We start from the raw sequence: 22,433 nt of genomic DNA on the forward strand, positions 1-22,433 counted from the left end.
CGCTGATGCGTAAACGTCCACGAACTGCGCACTTATCTTTGTGTTTTTTCCACCTCCGCGAGTTATCGAGTGGAGCCCGGAGGCATATGACCACAACAAGGGGGGGGGGCATGGAGGTGTGTGTGGGGGGGGCGATTGATAATTAACTGAGGTACCTGAATGGGTCACGTGGGTAGGGAGAGAGAGAGAGAGAGAGAGAGAGAGAGAGAGAGAGAGAGAGAGAGAGAGAGAGAGAGAGAGAGAGAGAGAGGCGGACCGGGGGTGGGGGGGGCGCTGGGTCTGGGCTCGTGTCTTTCTGAGGCGCGTGGACTCGGTGGCGGAGGCTGAGACATCCCGGACACCAAACCCGGTAAGTCTCCACGCAGTCCCGGTCCCGGTCCTCGAATATGTGACATCTGCCACCGAATCTGGAGGAAAACAAAGTGACTGATGTCCGTGATTTTCATCCGAACTCAAAGGAAAGAAAGTTGGTTCCGGATCCACGCGCAGGTTTCTGGTTCCGAAGGCGGTGGGGTCTGGTTTGCTGTGATCTTTTATTGACATTAAACTCATTACTCAGTTGGATGCGGTTGGTTTTTCCGGTTCCATCCCAGACGCGCGTGGAGGACCCGGGCGCTGTCCGTGGTGCTGAAAAGGCGCATCGGTCCAGTTCGGTCCCACTGGTTCCACTGGTCCCAGTTTTTTTTTCCCACTGGATCCCTGACCGCGTTTCTGTCTCCGCAGTGACACCACGAGCCCCCGGTCCCTCCCGTCACACCGGACACCGACACCCGTGGCTGTAGATGTTGGACCAGAAAGTGGAGGACGCGTCCGGTGAGTGCGCACGGCCACGCGGACTAACCATGGACAAACCGACCGGAAGCTGCACTCGGTGAGGGATTCGGAGGAGCCGAACCACAGAGCGGACCCCCCAGCGCGTGCTCACACCATGGAGATCCTCCTGCACCTCCTGCTCGCGCTCGTGTCCCTGGACCTGAGCGCGTCCAACCCACCCAAGAAGGTCCGAACCGCCGCCACGCGCAGGACGCACAAGGGGAAGGAGGTGAACGGAAGCACCACGGCGGTGCCGGTGGCCGCGGCGGTACCGGGGAGGGTCACCCAGGTCCAGGCTCCGTCCGTGGGGGTCGTCCACCAGCACGACACGTGCCTGGGCTACTACGACGTGAGCGGACAGTTCGATAAGGAGTTCTCGTGCAACAACACCGACCACCGGTTCTGCTGCGGCAGCTGCTTCCTGCGCTTCTGCTGCGCGGACCGAGGGAAGCGGCTGGAGCAGAAGAGCTGCAACAACTACAACACCCCCGACTGGATCAAGACCCAGCCCCCGTCCCCGGCGCCCACCGGGGACACGTACGACCCGGCCCTGGACCAGACCAACACCACGGTCTACATCACCTGCGGGGTGGTGGCCCTGGTCATCGCCATCGGGATTTCTGCCAAAGTTGCCTACGACAAAGCCACCAAACCCCCCCAGGAAATGAACGTGCACAGGTAAGAGCCGCACCGGAAGTAGGGGAGGTCTGCGGGTGGGGACCAGGGTCTGCCAATGTGGACCAGGGTCTGTGGACCAGGGTCTGTGGACCAGGGTCTGCGGGTGGGGACCAGGGTCTGCTGATGTGAACCAGGGTCTGTGGATGTGGACCAGGGTCTGCAGAGGTGGACCAGGGTCTGCGGACCAGGGTTTGTGGATGTGGACCAGGGTCTGTGGACCAGGGTCTGGGTACTATAAGGTCTGTCGATGTAGACCAGGGTCTGAGGACCAGGGTCTGCGGATGTGGACCAGGGTCTGTGGATCCGGGTCTGGGCACTATAGGGTCTGTAGATCAGGGTCTTTGGACCAGGGTCTGCAGATGTAGGCAATGGTCTGTGGATGTGGACCAGGGTCTGCTGAGGTGGACCAGGGTCTGCTGACTAGGGTCTGCGGATATGGACCAGGGTCTGTGGACCAGGGTCTGCAGATGTAGGCAATGGTCTGTGGATGTGGACCAGGGTCTGCTGATGTGGACCAGGGTTTGGGTCCAGCTCAGTCTAGTCCAGTTCCACATTCAGACTAATAGGATCAGAACCGGGTCAGAACCACTAAAATCAGAACAGAAGAACTTAGAATAAGGTCGACTCCAAGTTTTTTGTCTTTGTTTCAGAACGAAAAAAAACATGCAATTACGAAAATATTTACATTTTACAATAAATTGTAACAATATTCTACGTAAACTTCTCCTTTATTCATGTACATCAGACACATTTTTACACAAACATGTGGAAACAGGTCGAATATTTGTCCGGTTTTGGAGTTTGGAACTAAAATAAGAACAGTTTGTACAATATTCACTCATCAGTTTATTATGAACACACGTTCCAGATCCCCTTGGATCTACGAACACAAACCATGAACAGGAACGGGTGGAATACTGGTCCAGGTCCACATTTCAGATTCATATGTGTTTTTATTTATATTCTATAGTTGTGTACGTCAAAGCCCCCAAACCCTCCCAGGAAGAGAAGGAAAGACCGGAAATAGGGTCTGAGGGTGTGGACCAGGGTCTGAGGGTGTGGACCAGGGTCTGCAGGTCTGTGGACCAGGGTCTGAGGGTGTGGACCAGGGTCTGCAGGTCTGTGGACCAGGGTCTGAGGGTGTGGACCAGGGTCTGCAGGTCTGTGGACCAGGGTCTGAGGGTGTGGACCAGGGTCTGCAGGTCTGTGGACCAGGGTCTGAGGGTGTGGACCAGGGTTAGGGTCCAGCTCAGTCCAGTCCAGGTCCACTTTCAGACTCATATGATCAGAACTGGTGAACTCAAACCAGCAGAACTTCTACATAAGGTCGACTCCAAACATTTCACTGTTTTACAGTAAAAAAAAAAAGTCCAATTACATGATGAAAATATGTACAATTACAGACTATCCTTTAAAAAGTGTGAATAAAATGAATAAAAATAAACAATCTGACATTTGTTAAAGAAAAAAAGGACATTTATCCATTAGTCAGCTTCAGTTCATCATTTATACGTTCATTAACTCTTAAAAACCCAGTGTTACTTCAGTTTTCTCCGTATTTCACCTTTTTCTAAACTGATTTCTCACCATTTATTGTAACATTATCTTCTTTATTTGGCGTTTTTTCAGTATAAATCCTATATTTTTCTATATTTAATTCATTAATCATGTAGCTGTTCATTGAAGCTCAGATTAAAGTTGAAGGTTATTTTATCAAAAACAGAAAAAACTGAAGAAAAAGTGACAGAATCTACAATTAAATGTACATAAAAATAAATGTCTCCATCCACTGTTCATTTTTTTGCCCCTTTTTTTTTTTTTGGTTAACATTTTTTTCTTCAAATTACGTCAGTTTGTGGCTTTATTACGACCATTTTACTTATTATATTGTTTATTTCTTATTTATTTTATTCATTACTTTGGCTGTTTTTCTTCATTTTGTTGTTATTTTTATCCTTTATTTTAGTAAATTTTTTGCCTATGTTTTTTATTTAACTGTTCTTTCTTTCTTTCTTTCTTTCTTTCTTTCTTTCTTTCTTTCTTTCTTTCTTTCTTTCAACTGATTATTGATCATTAACCCAGTGTGTCCATCCACTGTCATTGATCCAACTCCATGGGTTTTACTGGTGAATCAATGTTGTAGAAGATGACGGTGTCTCCATGGTAACCACGGAGCCCCTGAACGTCCAAATATGGTCATATCTGTTGACCATGAAAAACTGAAGAACTGTATTTTACACCAACTATTGACTCTTAATAATAAGTTGAGTGGTTCAGAACTCATTAAACACTTTATAAAAGGAGAAGAGTTTTTTTCATGGTGGATTTTTGGGACTTTCAGGGTTAAAATGTTCAGGGTCATTTTGGACCAGTTTGGACCCTTTTTGTGTCCACTTTTGGTCCACGGGCCGCATGTTTGACCCATTAAAACAGGTTAATTCACATTCAGACTAATATGATTTACAGTAGGTCAGACCACTTAAATACTGTCACAATAAATAAATACAGTTGATTCTATGTTTTAGTTTAAAAACAGTAAAATTACATGAAAACCTTTATATTTACAAACTAACCTTTAATATAAAATGTAAAAAATCTGAAACGTCTGAAATGTGTAAAGGAGTAAATATAATTTTAACGTCATTTTGTGGCTGTTTCTCAGTTTTTTTGTTCATTTCTGTGCAGGTGTTTTTCTGGTTACAACTTAATTTGTTAATATTTACAATTTTTCTGCAAAATTTTCTTACGTTTTTGTACGTTGAATTCTTGTACTTTAATTTGGATTTATTTGTTGATTCTTGTATTATCTTTTGTTTACTTCTGTTCATTTATCTCAGATTTTTTGTACATTTAAAAAAAAAAAAAAAAAACCCTGAAATATCTAAATATAAATCAGTGTATTTGTACCAATATTCTGTGTGTTCTTGAATGTTTTGTGGATTTGTAGATCCACTGTATCTGACGAACATGTACAAATGATTAACTGAGGCGGAATATTATTAAAATTATACTTTTTCAGTTCCTTCATGTTACTCATATTTTTATGCTGTAGTTTTTCATTTTTAAACTAAAACAAAGACATAAATTAGTATTTGTCATTATTTTGAGGTTATTGATGTATTTAATCCTTTGATCGTCAGTATTTTCCCTCTTTGATCCCATTGGTCTGATTGGACTGTCTGTGTCCAGTTTATGGTCGTGGGTTCAAATGAGGATGAACTGACTTTATGCAGCTGAGCAGTGATTCAACTACCACAGTCACATATGAAGAAACCACAGGAAAGACTGTTTTTAGGGGGTTTAGATGGTGTTTGGGTGGGTGGGTGGTTTTTGAGTTGTTTTAAGGTGGTTTTTGGGTGGTTTATGGGTGGTTTTAAGGTGGTTTTTGAGTTGTTTTAAGGTGGTTTTTGGGTGGTTTATGGGTGGTTTTAGATGGTTTATGGATGGTGTTTAGGTGGTTTTTGGATGGTTTTTGGGTTGTTTTTAGGTGGTTTGTAGGTAGTTTCTGAATGGTTTTTAGGTGGTTTTTGGATGGTTTATGAGTGTTTTTTGGGTTGTTTTTAGGGGTTTTTTGGATGGTTTGTGAGTGGTGTTTGGATAGTTTTTAGATGGTTTTTAAGGTTGTTTTTAGGTTGTTTTTGGGGGGTTTATAGGTGGTTTTTGTTTTTTTTTTGAGGTGGTTTCTGGGTTGTTTTTAGGTGGTTTGTAGGTGGTTTTTAGGTGGTTTATGGATGGTTTTTGGGTTGTTTTTAGGTGGGTTTTGGGTTGTTTTTAGGTGATTTTTGGGTTGTTTTTAGGTGGTTTTTGAGTAGTTTTTGGATGGTTTTTAATGCGGTTTTTGGGTTGTTTTTAGGTGGTTTTTGAATGGTTTTTAGGTGGCTTGTAGATGGTTTTTGGGTGGTTTATGGGTGGTTTTAGGGTTGTTTTTAGGTGGTTTTTGGGTTGTTTTTAGCTGGTTTGTAGGTGGTTTTTGGGTGGTTTATGGGTGTTTTTTAGGTGGTTTGTGGGTGATCATGAAAGAGGTTGAAGAATATTCTATAAATTTAGAGGTAGAACATTTAAAATCATAATCGTACAGGAATAAAATAATGAAATCCAACCAATAGGGGAATTGACTTAAGTTTCAAAACCCTATTAGATCAAAGCTGTCAAGTAACTCATGGCCCCAGTAGACGAATACTGGAGGACAAACTGCTGAACAGGACAGGGTTAAAAAAAACAAACAAACAAACAAACCATAATCATGGAATAAAAAAACAAAACAAAACAGTATAAAACAAAGCAAAACAAAAAAAAAAACAAAGTCAGTGTTGATATAAATTCAGTCCAAACCATCTCTGAATCATTTTGGAAACAAAGATAATAATTGAACCCAAACTAACCAATGCACTGATATCTATCCCATAATATAAAACTCTATTCTGACATTAGTCTTTATTGTGTTGGATCCCAGACCCCTGGTAGAAAAGAAACACCTAGATTCAACGGGTCCACAGACTTTTGTCCACACAGTATCTGCTGGATCTGAACATGTCAACTCTCTGTTTTTTTTATTTTCATTTTTTGTCGTCCTGGGATCCGAGCGACTCCTGGTCTCCTTCATATCATCCATCGGTCCAGAACATTCCGTGACCTTTCACCACATGCCATTACTCTCCTCCCCAGAGCTTCCCTTGTCAAAAATGTCACGGCGGTCCACCTTCCTGTGGTCGTTGAGGGTCCGAGGAGGGTCCGCCTGGTATTTCATGTCTGGTGCGCCCTGGGGGATAAAACAAATGCCACTGAAAGCCATTACGAGCCTTGGCGTCCGTCCACACTGATAATATTGTCGAACTCCTGCGGGCGTCTGTAGTGGTCACTGAGTCGCTCATTGAGCATTAAAGCCTCAGAAAACCGTCCTGTGGTGGTTTCAGAGTCTGGGTCAGCGAACGGTTGACGGTTGGAAGCCGGCGGCGGCGTTTTCCAAACCCTGGAATGTGTATGTTTTGTCATTTGTCTGTAAATGGAACCAGATTTTCCTGCATCAGTTTTGTTCATGTGTTGGACTCAGACCAGAGGACGAATCCTGGACGTGATGGAGGTTTAAGAAAGTCCGAATGTAGGGGTTTATTGTCTGGTTAAAGGGTTTTAGCTCAACGGCTGATGTGTCCGGCTTCGGCTTCGTCGTCCTCATCATCATTTTCATCACCTTCATTGTAGTTGTCATTGTCGTCATCCCCGTCTTTGTCATCTTTGTTGTCATTGTCTTCATTGTCCTCGTCTTTGTCGTCATCTTCGTCTTTATCGTCTTTGTTGTCCTTGTCTTTGTCATCCTTGTCTTCGTTGTCCTCATCTTCATGGTCTTCATTGTTGCCATTTTTGTTTTCGTCGTCTTCGTCATCATCTTCTTTGCCGTCTTTGTTGTCTTCATCGCCCTCATCTTTGTCGTCCTCATCTTCATTACCATTGTCTTCGTTGTTCGCCATCGTCTTCTTCATCATTTTCGTTGTAGTTGTCATTGTTGCCATCTTTGTTGTCCTCGTCTTCATCACCCTTATCTTCGTAGTCTTCGTTGTCGTCGACTTTGATTTCATTGTCTTCATCATCATCTTCTTCATCATCTTTGTTCTTGTCGTCTCTGTTGTCATCATCTTCATTGTCCTTGTCTTCGTCATTAGCTTTGTCGTCTTTGTTGCCATTGTCTCTGTCTTCATCATCTTTGTTGTCCTTGTCTTCATCGTCTTCATCTTCGTGGTCTTCATTGTCCTCGTCTTTGTTTTCATCGTCTTCGTCATCATCTTCTTTGTCGTCTTTGTCGCCCTCATCTTTGTTGTCCTCATCTTTGTCATTGCCTTTGTTGTTGTCATCTTCACCATCATCATCTTCATCGTTTTCATGATCTTCGTTGCAGTTGTCATTGTCATCATCTTTGTCGTATTTGTTGTCCTTGTCTTTGATTTCGTTGTCTTCGTCATCATCTTCTTTGTCATCTTTGTTGTCTTGGTTATTGTCTTCACTTTCTTCGTTGTCCTCATCTTCGTCACTGTCCTCATTGTCGTCTTCGTTGTTGTCTACGTCATCGTCTTTGTTGTCATCTTCATAAATATGTCATAATTTTTTAAATATTCTAAATGTTCCTTTCCTTCTACTGGTCCATATGTTGATAGTTTAGAACGGGTAAATGGTTCTAGATATCAGTCTAGTTCCTATTGATCACTGATAGAAGTCACATCTGGACTGTGATTGGATGAGTTGAGTTCTCCTCCAGTGAAAGTCCCGCCCACTTCTATAGTTAGATTGATGTGCATCCAGACCACAGGACTGGAACATAGAACAGAACCTGACATACAGAGACACTGGGACTGTTTTTCCTTGGATGTCTTTGTCCTGCTGTTCAGGCAAAACAAGTAACTTGATGAACATGTAACATAAAACTCTCAGAAATTGATATTCTCCTTGTTTCCTATGTTTTATGGAGCCGATGGATTAACTGATAATGGAGATGGAACCTTATCCCCGCTGAGTCCGCCTCCAGGTTAAAGCTGACACTCCCTGAAGCAGAGATACGGTGATTTTATCTGTATTTTTAGTTAAATTCCAGAGAAATTCATGTTTTTTTGTCTCCGAGGTCAGAACGTGCGTCCTGTGTAGGATCAGATTAAGCCTGAAATATGCAAAAAAAATAAAACACGATGTTGTAATGATTTGCACAGACGTCGATGTATGAAAAACACATATTAATCAGGATGGGGGTTACTGAATATCATTTTCATAGGAAAATATAAGGTGATGTAACAGTTTGATGCTTTTGTCTGTTCCAAACCAGCCTGTTATCTAATATTAGGGTGTTAAATAGTGCATATGGCATCAATATATCCAAGATATTATACGCTAATTTTGGGAGATACGTCCTTATCAAAAAGTATCATGATTAATGTCAAATCATAAACTCTTTTGACGTTAAAGGCTGATTTCTGGTTGTGAATGGAAGCTGAATAAACCATATTTGTGGGTTTAAAATTCAGAAATGTAGAGACAGACCATTCAGAACAGTTCAAATATAATAGGTTTCACTTGCAACATGAGTTAAATTAAGTAAAAAACATCAATAAAAAAATAAATCAATGAAAAGTAATGGATTATTCACCTGAAATGCATTAGAACAACACATGGGACACATTAAATATATGACTAATAAAAAGGAAATGGACACATAATGTAACATAAGCAACAGTATCATCAGCATAAAAAGGTATTTTGTGCTTTTTAGTGATACAATAAACTATAGAATACCAAAATGTAAATGTTTTGACTGTGTGAAATCACTGACAGTTTTACAGAAGGATAAGTATGATACTGTAATATGATACAAAATTACACCACAATAAGAATGTATTGCCCTACCAACCAGTTCTACGAAATATTGCGATATATTTAATGTCAGTTTGTGTTGTCATCGCCAGTTGCTGTTAGTTTATCTACTGGTAAATTTCAATATTTCTAACTGAAACTTTCAATTCATAATGAAAAAGCCATTTGTCGACATTTCTACAACTGTATTCATAGCTAATGTATAAGAGGATTAGGGCGACTGGGGAAAAAATGTAATTAAGGTCCATTATATTGTTTTATTATTATTCTGAGAAAAAAAATCAGAATTCTGAGATTAAAGTCAGAATTCAGACGTTTTTACTCAGAATTCTGACTTTAATCTCAGAACAGTAATAAAAAAAAAACATTTAAAAAAGTCCGAATTCTAAGTATAAAAGTCACTTCTGAGAAAAAGTCAGAATTCAGACTTTTTCCCCAGAATTCTAACTAACCTCAGAACAATAATAATTTTAAGAAAATAAAAAAATAAATTAAAAAAAAAAAAAAAGTCTGAATTCTGGGAAAAAAGCCAGAATTCTGAGATTAAAGTCAGAATTCTGGGGAACCAAGTGAGAATTCAGACTTTTTTCTCAAAATTCTGACCAATCTCAGAACAATAATAATAATAATTTAAAAAAAAAAGCATTTAAAAAAAAGTCAGAATTCTAAGAAAAAAAAGTCAGAGTTCTGAGATTTTCCTCAGAATAATAAAAAATATATATTGGACCTTAGTTTTTTTTTTTTTTTTCCCAGTGTCCCTAATGGTCTTCTGTAAATGTCAGTAACTGGTAACAGACTTAAACAGACTTTAAACACTGGTCAACACCTTCCATCAAACAGAAGAAGAAGCAGACGTTGACCTGATGCATTGTGGGATGCATTAGTGTGACTGACGGTTTGTCGGAGTCCAGACTGAGCTGTAGATTTTCAGGTTCATCACTATTTTTGTCTAAAATGATGACGCTGGTGGTAATTAGTCGTCCATGTCAAACTCAGCCTCAGATTTCTGGGTCAGAGTGTTTCCGAAGCATCACGACGCTGCATTTATTACACGTTCTGACCCATTTTTCAAATATCAATGAGCTCTGACGTGAACCGGAGCTGATTTTACCTGATATTTTATCATAGCCAATGGTTGTTCCGTCCATGAAGTTTATGTCAATGCCCTGGTTCACGCACGAAAAGTGAAACAGCAACAGAAAAGTCCTATTTGTTTTAGTGTTTTTATGTTTAAATGAATCAACAATAATGTTCCAATAAGATGTAATACAAATACATTATATGGACAGAGGTATGTTTCTTTTCTAACAGGGGTCTGGGATACAAAACAATAACGAATAATGTCAGAATATAGTTTTATATTATGGGATAACAATGGATCTGAGATGACTAGGCTGAGGGTCCTGGGTGTAAATGAGTAAAAAGACCAAAATAATCAAGAAAATGGGTAAAATAATCAACAAAATAATAAACAAAATGAACAGAAGTGGACAAAATAATAAACAAAATGAGTAAATAATCAACAAATCAAACATAAATTAACAAAACTGAACCAAATAATCAACAAAACGTATAAAAGTGGACAAAATAATCAACAAAATGAACAAAATAATCAACAAAATGAGTAAAATAATCAACAAAATGAACAAAATAATCAACAAAATGAGTAAAAAAATCAACAAAATGAACAAATTTGACAAAATAACCAACAAAATGAGTAAACATCAAACATAAATTTAACAAGATGAACCAAATCAATAAAATGTACAAGAGTGGACAAAATAATCAAAAAATGAGTAAAATAATCAACAAAATGAACCAAATAATCAACAAAATGAACAAAAATGAAAAAAACGATCGACAAAATGAACCAAGTAATCAACAAAATGAACAAAAGTGGACAAAATAATCAAAATGAACAAAATAATCAGCAAATTAAACATAAATGGGAAAAAAGAACAAAATTATCAACAAAATGAGTAAAATAATCAACAAATCAAACATAAATTAACAAAAATGAACCAAATAATCAACAAAATGTACAAAAGTGGACCAAATAATCGACAAAATGAGTAAAAAAATCAACAAAATGAACAAAAATGTACAAAACAATCAACAAAATGAACAAAGTAATCAACAAAAAGAGTAAAATAATCAAAATGAGTAAAATAATCAAAATGAGTAAAATAATCAACAAATCAAACATAAATGAACAAAAATGAACAAATCAATGAAAATATTGATGTTTATAATCTATATGGACAAAAGTATGTGGACAGGTGTGAATCCAGGTGTTTTTCTAACAGGGGTCTGGGATCCAAAACAATAAGGACTAATGTCAGAATAGAGTTTGATATTATGGGATAGATATCAGTGCACTGGTTTGTTTGGGTTCAGTTATTCTCTTTGTTTGTGTTTATGGAAGGGGTGAAAACATCAGACTTAGACCACATTTACCTTCAGTCTGAACGTAGACTAAGACGCCGTCACCTGTTATTACCCAGAGTTCATTGTGTTAGAGGAGGAGGAAGGTCCGGCAGGTGGACTGAAGTGGATGAAGACAATGGTCCTTGTTTTGTCCCGGTCGTGTAACTGTGGATCCTGCTGCTTTGGAAATGTCACAGTCGATTAGTCAGATTCACAAACCGACGACGACGACTCCAAGCAGCTCCGTCTGTGGATCAGTGACACATTCAACTGAAGCTTCACTGAAACACTGACACTGGTTTAACTGGCACTGCCTTTAACCCTGACTGTCATTTAGCATTTAGAAGAACTGAAGTATCAACAACGAACAAGAAATGAGTTAAAATGAACAAGAAAGAAAAAAAAAAATAAACAAGACAGAAAAAACCAACAAGAAATGAACAAGAAAAGAATAAAAATGAACAAGAAATTTTAAAAAATGAACAAGAATTGAATAAAAATGAACAAGCGCGCTGACGTCACACGTACGCTGCATTGTTTTGGTCAGAACGTAACTAACATGGTGTTGAGGCAAAAATGCTCCAAACAGAACACACCAGGTCCAAACAGACCACACCAGGTCCAAACAGACCACACCAGGTCTAAACAGACCACACCAGGTCCAAACAGACCACACCAGGTCTACACAGACCACACCAGGTCCAAACAGACCACACCAGGTCTAAACAGACCACACCAGGTCCAAACAGACCACACCAGGTCTAAACAGACCACACCAGGTCCAGACAGACCACACCAGGTCTAAACAGACCACACCAGGTCCAGACAGACCACACCAGGTCCAGACAGACCACACCAGGTCCAAACAGACCACACCAGGTCCAAACAGACCACACCAGGTCCAAACAGACCACACCAGGTCCAGACAGACCACACCAGGTCCAAACAGACCACACCAGGTCTAAACAGACCACACCAGGTCTAAACAGACCACACCAGGTCCAGACAGACCACACCAGGTCCAAACAGAACACACCAGGTCCAAACAGACCACACCAGGTCTAAACAGACCACACCAGGTCCAAACAGACCACACCAGGTCTAAACAGACCACACCAGGTCCAAACAGACCACACCAGGTCTAAACAGACCACACCAGGTCCAAACAGACCACACCAGGTCCAGACAGACCACACCAGGTCCAAACAGAACACACCAGGTCCAAACAGACCACACCAGGTCCAAACAGACCACACCAGGTCCAGACAGACCACACCAGGTCCAAACAGACCACACCAGGTCCAGACAGAACACACCAGGTCCAAACAGACCACACCAGGTCCAAACAGACCACACCAGGTCCAGACAGAACACACCAGGTCCAAACAGACCACACCAGGTCCAAACAGACCACACCAGGTCTAAACAGACCACACCAGGTCCAGACAGACCACACCAGGTCTACACAGACCACACCAGGTCCAGACAGACCACACCAGGTCCAGACAGACCACACCAGGTCCAAACAGACCACACCAGGTCTACACAGACCACACCAGGTCTACACAGACCACACCAGGTCCAGACAGACCACACCAGGTCCAAACAGACCACACCAGATCCAGACAGACCACACCAGGTCCAAACAGACCACACCAGGTCCAGACAGACCACACCAGGTCCAGACAGACCACACCAGGTCCAAACAGACCACACCAGGTCCAAACAGACCACACCAGGTCCAGACAGACCACACCAGCTCCACTGGAACACTGTCAAAGCTTCCATTTCTTCTAAAGGGTGGAAGCTCATTTTCAAATTCATTTGATACACAACTTAGCGGTGCTTGTGAATCTAGCAGCAGGATGTCATCTGGGCCCAGTTCCTGTTCTGGTGTGGGCAATAAATGTCGTACCCCCTCAAATACAAGTTTCCGAAGGTAGGGGAAAGGAAATGAGGTGCACAACAACAGGAGATGGGCCGAGTCGAACCGGTTCCATGTAGTGGAAATGCGGCAATAGAGGAATGAGTAAAGTGTCTTTAGTTTCACTTTCACTGTACGCCCCCCCCCCCCCCCAAAAAAAAAAAAACCGGGCCCAGTGTCATCTGTTCCTATTATTTGTTCAAACTGTATGTGTTCTATTTTCTGTACAGATGGAAACATAAAAGACAGTTAATGCAAACACACCCATTTGTGCTCTTTTATTCCCTCACCCAATGAGAATCGATAAAAGATTCGGATTGATAAGCAAAACCAATAATAGAATTGGAATCGTTAAATTCTAATAGATTCCCATTCCTAATGAGCAGGTATTAAACAGTTTAGATCAGTAGATGGTTTTGGTTACAGGTGGACGTTTGGGTTGAACCTAGAGGAAAATTCACAGAAGTTGCACTGGGTCTTTATGGGTTCATGACATTCTTTCTTTGACATTTTGCTCTAATTTTGACAGATTTTCTCTTTTTGGATGATATCGACAGTAGAATAAAAGTGTCACATACTAAATAAACCATACATGCACTGGAGCAGTTGTTTTTTTCCCGTCTGTGTTGTGATAAATCCACAGATGTTTGGGTTTCGGTTCATCATAGCCGGGGCGACACGGTGGTGCAGTGGTTAGCACTCGTGCCTCACAGCAAGAAGGTCCTGGGTTCGATTCCAACACCAGTCGACGGGGGGTGGGACCTTTCTGTGTGGAGTTTGCATGTTCTCCCCGTGTCTGCGTGGGTTCTCTCCGGGTACTCCGGCTTCCTCCCACCATCCAAACACATGCACTAATAGGTTAATTGGTTAATCTAAATTGCCCATAGGTGTGAATGTGAGAGTGATTGTTTGTCTCTATATGTTCAGCCCTGCGATGAACTGGTGAAATGTCCAGGGTGTACCCCGCCTTCACCCCTATGTAGCTGGGATAGGCTCCAAGCGACCCCCGTGACCCTAGTGAGGATAAAGTGGGTTCAGAAAATGAATGAATGAATGAATCATTGTAGCCATGGGGCGTTCGCTCTAGTGCATCTGTTTAATGTCGTACTCCGGTATCGGTCGAGGCTAAATGACGCCGCACACCTCGGTGACTGCTCAATAGCGTTCCCTCTCTTTATGATTAGTTGGTTTTCGCGGGCGTTTGTCGGATCATGGATCTGCTTTAATGACGTCTGACGGAGCGGCAGAAGCAGCGGCGGAGCACGGATTAGCTTGTGTTTGACCAAGACTCGGCCTCGGAAAACCAGGAGCTTTTCTGCTCATTTCCGGTGCTTCTTCAGAGCGGATGGGACTTCAGACCGTGATCAGAATGCTGAAGCGTTGGCAGACCTTTACTGTTGGGTCGATGACCTTCACCCAAACACAAAAAAGGAAGACTGAGAGCGGAAGACGGGATTTAAACAATGAACAAGAAATGAAAACAATGAACAAAGACATGAATAAAATGAACAAGAAATGAATAAACAAACAAAAAAATTAATCAAATGAACAGGAAATAAACAAAATGAACAACAAATGAATAAAATGAACAAAAAATTTATAAAAATGAACAAGAAATGAAGAAAATGAACAACAAATGAATACAACGAAAAAAATGAATAAAATGAAAAAGAAATGAATCAAATGAACAAGAAATGAATAGAATAAACAAGAAATGAATAAAAATGAACAAAAAAATGAATAAAATGAACAAGAAATTAATAAAACAAACAAGAAATGAATAAAAAATGAATAAGAAATGACCAAAATGAACAAGAAATTAAAAAAGAAAATGAAAATGAACAAGAAATGAATAAAATGATCAAGAAATGAATAAAAATGTACAAGAAATGAATAAAATAAACAAGAAATGAATAAAAATGAACAGGAAATGAACAACAAATGAATAAAATGAACAAAAAATGAATTAAATGAACAACAAATGAATAAAATGAAAAATAAATGAATAAAAATAAACAAAAAATGAATAAAAATGAACAAAAAATGTATAAAAATGAACAAGAAATGAATAGAATGAACAAGAAATGAATAATATAAACAAAAAATAAATAAGATGAACAACAAATTAATCAAATGAACAAGAAAATCAGTAAAAATGTACAAAACGAAGCAAGAAAATCATCATATAAAAGTCTTAATCAAGATAAAAATTAATATATAAAGGAGCAAAAATTAACAAAATACAGACATAATACAGAATTTGAACAAAATCCTACAGAAAATGAAGAAAAATTACAGTAGATTCCTAATAATTTCTTCATAATGTGACCTTTATTTTTGCTGTACTTGTTAGCTTAGCGCTGTTAGCATTGTGTTCTGGTTTTGTTGATCATTTAGCGGCTGTTCTTCTGTTACGTAAACATATAGAATGTGTATTTAGAGGTTTACATAAAGCTGTGACGTATAGAATGTACATGTTTTCATTTCCGGTGCTTCTTCAGAGTGTTCGGACTCCAGACCGTGATGCGAATACTGACGCGTTGGCAGACCTTTACTGTTGACTCCGTGACCTTCACCCAAACACAACAAACGCAGACTGAGAGCGAAAGCCCAGGATTCAACGGCTCGTATCGATTACCTTGTGCAGAACAAACCCACATGCAATTTATGTCGGAGAGGTGAGAATAAGACTGTGTTCTCCGGTTCCAAAAGTCAGAACAGGAATGAACGGGTTAGAGGACTGTGACGGGGTAAGAACAGAAGCAGAAGGAACGGACAACACATGGAGTTTATTTAAAAAAAGATGTTTGGGTTCTCAACCTTCAACTTTAACCATGATGATGGATCAGGTGACCTCTAACCCCAAAGTGTGTTTGGACGTCGACACAAAAATAGATCTGATGTTGTGAAGATGCACAAATAAAAAATAATGTATAATTCACCAGAAATGATTTAAATGTATGAGTAATACAAAATAATGTATGAGTAATACAAAAGGAAATGGACAATGTAATGTAACATGACAGTATCGTCAGCATACAAAGGTAGTTTTTTTTTATGAATCAGTGATATTTTTTTTTATCAAAATAAGTCATTTTGACTCAATTTTGGCAAAAAACCCCATAAAATTACTCAAATTTGTTATGAACATCTATATGATCAGTGAATTAAACATAGAATAATAATAATAATGGATCAGATTTTATATAGCCCTCTTCTAGACACCCAAAGCGCTTTACATTATTGATCCATTATTCATTCACTCTCACATTCTCCCTCTGGTGGTGGTAAACTACACCTGTATCCACAGTTGTCCTGGGGCAGACTGACAGAAGCATGGTTGACAATTCATGCCTACAGTCCCTCTGACCACCACCAAACATTCATACACCAGTGTGAGTGGCACTGGAGGCAAAGAGAGTGAAGTGTCTTGCCCAAGGACACAACGGACTGACAAGGATAGAACGGGATTCGAACCGCCAACCCTTCGGTTATTGGATGACCTGCTCTACCACCTGAGCCATGGCCGCCCCAACATAACATAACAACAGAAACATACGTGATTTACATGTAAAATGTAAAATATAGAAGATAATATTAGAATAAATGGTGATGAATCACTCAGGAAATGTTAAACGAGTTTGGAAGTCGACACAAAAATAGATCTGATGTTGTGAAGATGCAGTGATCCAAAATAAAAAAAATATGAATAATTCACCTGAAATGATTTAAATGTACGAGTAATACAAAAGGAAATGGACAATGTAATGTAAGATGACAGTATCATCAGCATAAAAAGGTAGTTTTTGAAATTAATCAATGGTGGATTTGACCAAAATAAGTCATTCTGACTCAATTTTGGCAAAAAATAGATAAAATTACTCTAATCTTTTATAGACATCTACATGATCAGTGAATTAAATATAGAACTAGAAGCACTCGGAGAGCGCAGACCTCCACCAAGGCAGATCAGTGCCCCCCCGATCACCACCAAAATTTAATCATTTGTTCCTTGTGCCAGTATCAATATTTCCTGAAAATTTCATCCAAATCTGTCCTTAACTTTTTGAGTTATCTTGCGCATAGACTGACAGACAAACCAAAGCAGAACCTCCTTGGCGCAGGTAAAAATGCATGATTTACACTGAAAAATGCCAAATATAGAGGATAGTATTAGAATAAATGGTGATGAATCATTTAAAAAATGTTAAGTGTGTTTGTTGATAGAAAAGACCTTGTTCTTTCCATAAACATCTGGGCTTGCTCAGTTCAAGCCCCGCCCCCTTTTGAATGGGGATAAAACAGAGCAGTGAGTGAGACAGACTTGCTATAAAAATAGTCAGTTTGGGCATTTTTTATTTATTTATTTATTTTTTAACTGTGTTTTACTGAGTTTTGACAAAAAGCAAAAAGAAAAAAATCATACCGTTTAGTGCCTACAAATATCTGGAGGAATTAAAAGTTGTAACAAGGTTTCCGTAGGTGAACCTGTGGATGGACCAGGTCTTTGGGTGGTTTCTGGATTGTTTTTTTAGGTGGTTTTTGGTGTTTTTTGAGTTGTTTTGCTTGGTTTTTGAGGGTTTTTTTGGGTGGTGTTTCAGTTGGTTTTGGATTGTTTTTAAGTTGAATTCTTTTTTTTTTTTTTTTTTTTGGTGGTTTTTGGATTTTTTTGAAGTGGTTTTTGGGTGATTTATGAGGTTTTATTGTTTTTTTTTCAGCTGTTTCTGGGTGGTTTTGTGTTGTTTTTAGGTGTTTTTTGTTTTTTTTTTTGGTGGTTTTTGGGTGATTTTTGAGGGGGGGCATTTGGTTTTTTTTTTGTTGTTTCTGGGTGGATTTTGGATTGTTTTTTAGATGGGTTTTGGGTGGTTTTTGGATGGTTTTGGGTGGTTCTGCTGATTTTTGAGTTTTTTTTTTTTTTTTTAACAGTTTTTTTAGGTGGTTTTTGGATGATTTTTGGTGGTTTTTGGATTGTTTTTAGGTTGTTTTTAGGTTATTTTTGGGTGATTTTTAGGTGTTTTTTGGGTAGTCATGAAAAATAGTTTATAAATTTAGAGGTACAACATAGTCATTGGTAAAAAAATAAATAAATAAATAAATAATTGTTTAGAGAAATTCAGTCCAAACCGTCTCTGAGTCATTTTAGAAGCAAAGATAACAATTTAACCCAAACTAACCAATGCACTTATATTTATCCCATAATATAAAACTATATTCTGATTAGTCCTTATTGTTTTGTATCTCAGACCCCTGTTAGAAAAGAAACACCTGAATCCAACGTGTCCACATACTTTTGTCCATATATTGTATACGTGTTGACAGTGGTGTGGCTTCTCTTCGTCATCGACATATGTTTAAAATCAGACTCGTCCTCATAAACTCACGTTCCTCACGTTATGTCGACGCCAACTGGGACAAAGTGAAAACAGGTCGCCTCTGTCTGCGGAAAAGAAACGTAAAAGTGTGTTCATCCTGGAAGGGAAAAGCTATTAATATACTGTATTTGTCCCAAAGTCACGGAGTTAGAGGAAAGTGGACTGTGTGGCTGCTGTAGGTTGACATTGACACACTTAAATTGCCCTTTCATTTCCTTTAAGAAACGCGGCGGCGGCGTCTCATCCAACACTGACACTGGAAGTAACGCTGCTGAAATATGGCCTCAAAGAAAACACACAGACTCAACTCCTTTGAACAAATAATAGGATTGGACTAAACCTGGAGTCCCACACTGCTGAAAAACTAACTCACATGAGGCTCGGGGTGTAATTACGATGTCCTCTCTACCTCAGAACCACCGCGAGAATGTGGGAGGTTGTCAGGTTCTGTCTCTATAGTCACTTTTCCATCGGACATCTGCGCAAAACTTTACCGATATTTACTAAATGTCAGACAAACAGAAGTGCGTAATGTCGGTTTTTCCATTAAATCACAAATGCAATGATTTGTTTATTTATTATCGCGAGATGATACAAGAAGTCGTTCCGTAAACATGTCGACGAACATAAATATGGTGTAGATTTACAGATATATTCATTATTATTATTATTATTATTATTATTATTATTATTATTATTATTATTATTATTATATATTACTCCTCTATTTCCTACTAAACAAAAAAATATTCAGTTTCTTCATGACATGTTTGTTTTAAAACTCCACTTGTTGTAACGTCCATCAACATTAGGTTTTTTTTTTTTTTTTGGATGGTTTTCGGATTATTTTTGTGTTATTTTGGATGGTTTTTGGATTGTTTTTTAGGTGGTTTTTGGGTGATTTTTGTATTTTTCACATTGTTTTTAGGTTATTTTTGTGTGATTTTTAAGTTAGTTTTGGGTGGTCATGAAAGACCATGAAAAATATTTTATAAATTTAGGGGTACAACATTTAAAATCATATCATAGTCATGGATAAAACGTCTGTCATACCGTTGTAATGTCCATCAACAGTAGTTTTTATTTTTTGGGGTGGTTTTCTTATTATTTTTTGGTTACTTTTGTGTTACTTTTGGATTTTTTTTTCAGGTTATTTTTGGGTGGTTGTCTGATTCTTAGATTATTTCTGAGTTATTTTTGGTTGTTTTTGGATTTTTTGTATTGTTTTTAGGTTATTTTTGGGTGATTTTTAAGTGGTTACGAAAGACCATGAAAAATATTTTATAAATTTAGAGGTACAACATTTAAAATCATATCATAGTCATGGATAAAACTTCTATCGTACTGTTGTAATGTCCATCAACATTATTATTTTTTTTATTCACGTGACTAGTTGCAGAAAAAGGTCTTTTCATTGCAGTTTTACGTGATATACAATTTATGCTACGCTTGTAAAACCACCTCTTGCCAGCACAAAAACTTATAATTGAAAAACTAGAGTTTTGGTGAAATTGTTGTTTTTCCATTAGGTAAATTTTTATGTGCAAGTTATATTCGCGCAATTTGAGGGTCAATGGAAAAGGGACTTATGTTCCAGTCCTGTGGTCTGGATGCAGATCAGTCTAACTATAGAAGTGGGCGGAGCTTTCACTGGAGGAGAACTCAACTCATCCAGTCACAGTCCATATATGACTTCTATCAGTGATCAGTAGGAACTAGACTGATATCTGGAACCATTTACATGTTCTAAACCATCAACAGATGGACCAGTAGAAGGAAAGGAACATTTCAATATTTCAAAAAATTGTCAAAAATTTCTAAATTTCTGAAAACTGAGAACAAACGTTGTTGACATTGTCCCAAAAAAGAAACATATACAATTTTAAATGAATCCCACCAGTAGTTTTGGAGAAGATTGTTGAAATGTAGACATTGGTGACCTTGAGTTTTACCCTTCAAGGTCACTGAAGGTCAAAGGTCATGGACCTAAATGAAAGTCCATAAATGACTTCCATCAGTGATCAATAGGAACTATATTAACATCTGTAACCATTTACATGTTATAAAGCATCAACATATGGACCAGTAGAAGGACTAATTAAATTTTTTTTTTTAAATTTACCAAAAATTTAATTGTTAAAATTTCTCAAAATTGAGAATAAATGTTGTAGACATTGTTCCAAGGAAGCTATATATAAAATTTTAAATGAATCTGACCAGTAGTTTCTGAGAAGAAGATTGTTGAAATCGAGACACTGTTGACCTTGAGTTGACCTTCAAGGTCACTGAAGGTCAAAGGTCATGAACCCACATGAAAGTCCATATCTGACTTCTATCAGTGATCACTAGGTACTAGACTGATATCTGGAACCATTTATATGTTCTAAACCATCAAGAATTTTAAATGTCTTAAAACTGAATATTTTTCGTAGTTTTTGTCCTAATGAAGCGACTTATACAATCTGAAATGAATCCGACCAGCAGTTTTGTCGGAGAAAACAGGAATCGCTAACGAAGACGATGAGCTAAAAAGGGAAACACTTCTACTTATTAAATGTAATTTTTATGTTTTTATTGTTTTGGTGTGACTGGTCTGGTTTGTTTTTCGCAGAGCTCTGGCCGACATTATGAGGCAACAAGGAATTTCTCAGTACGAGCACGAAAACATAGCGGCGGTCGACGGGTCGCCCAAAGACGAGACGCCGATCAGAACGTCCAAGAATCACTACACACCGGTCCACGGGAAGGTGTCCAACCACGGTGAGTGAAAACACTGACGCACACCAGGCAGGACGAGCGCTAATGTCAAACGTTTACGAAAAACGTCTCATTTTAAGGCAAAAACATGTTTCGACTCAAGTCTCAATATTTGTTTTCACTGTTGTAGAGTTTTATTGATTCATGTTGATTTAAAATATGTGATTATTTAAAGGTTCAGACAAAAGCGGTGAATGTGTGAATACTGTACATTTTCATTAAATATTTGAAGGTGGTGCTGTTGGCTACGTTAGCATTCTGATGCTAGTTTTTGATCCAATATGGTGGTGGTGTTTGTTCATGGATGAGACGAAGAATAATGTCATGATTTCATACCTGATGGATACTTAATACCAAACTGGATTCAGGTCCAGGTCCAGGTCCAGGTCCAGGTCCAGGTCCAGGGTATTTCATTGGTTAAACTGTGTTTCCAGTTTTTACATCAACAAAATACATAAATACAGATAATAAAAGTCATTAACCCTTTGGTGTCCGCCTGTAGAGGTCCTTTAATCACCAAAACAACAGTGTCGTAATAATGTCAAAATGTTTTTCATACAGTTTGTTTTTCACATTTTATTTTATTTTTTTTGTATTTCATCAGTTTGAGCCATAAACAAAAATACTAAATATTCAATAACAGTGATATTTTAACCCTTTAAATGTCATGTTTGTAATGTAAACCCTATTTTTTGTTGCAAAAAACACAAAAAACTTCTTTTTTCCCCCAATATTCTACATATAAATTGTATTATTTATTTGTTTATTTTTTCCTCCTGTCATCTGTCAGTGATTAACACCAACATTGGTTCTATTATTATTATTTGTGCTTGGTTAAATTATCTGAAATGAAGACAACAACAACAACAACAACAATAATAATAATAATAATAATAATAATAATAATAATAATAATAATAATAATAATAATAACAAAACAGGAAGTAATTAAAAGGGGGAAAAAATTCAGAAAATAATGCAGAAGATGAACAAAATGAAGAGAACAATCAAGAAAATGAATAAAAATGAATAACTGAAAAAAAATTGGGGGAAATCATCATCAAATGAGCAAAAAATAAGAAAATAATGATGAGAATAAACAAAGACATGAA

General features: G+C 38.5%; 1 protein-coding gene across 1 annotated transcript in view; it reads left to right on the plus strand.

Annotated features, from left to right (window-relative positions):
- Nucleotides 1-266: 266 nt before the first annotated feature.
- Nucleotides 267-22,433, plus strand: part of shisa6 (shisa family member 6) — a 120,082-nt gene continuing 97,915 nt past the window's right edge. Inside the window, exons 1-3 of the mRNA XM_030140801.1 lie at nt 267-349; nt 724-1,491; nt 21,176-21,324. Coding sequence (XP_029996661.1) covers nt 929-1,491; nt 21,176-21,324 — 712 coding nt within the window. The 5' untranslated portion in view covers nt 267-349; nt 724-928. The remainder of the gene's footprint in view (nt 350-723; nt 1,492-21,175; nt 21,325-22,433) is intronic.

This window comes from Sphaeramia orbicularis, chromosome 8 (genome assembly GCF_902148855.1).
Source record: "Sphaeramia orbicularis chromosome 8, fSphaOr1.1, whole genome shotgun sequence".
Lineage (NCBI taxonomy): Eukaryota > Metazoa > Chordata > Actinopteri > Kurtiformes > Apogonidae > Sphaeramia > Sphaeramia orbicularis.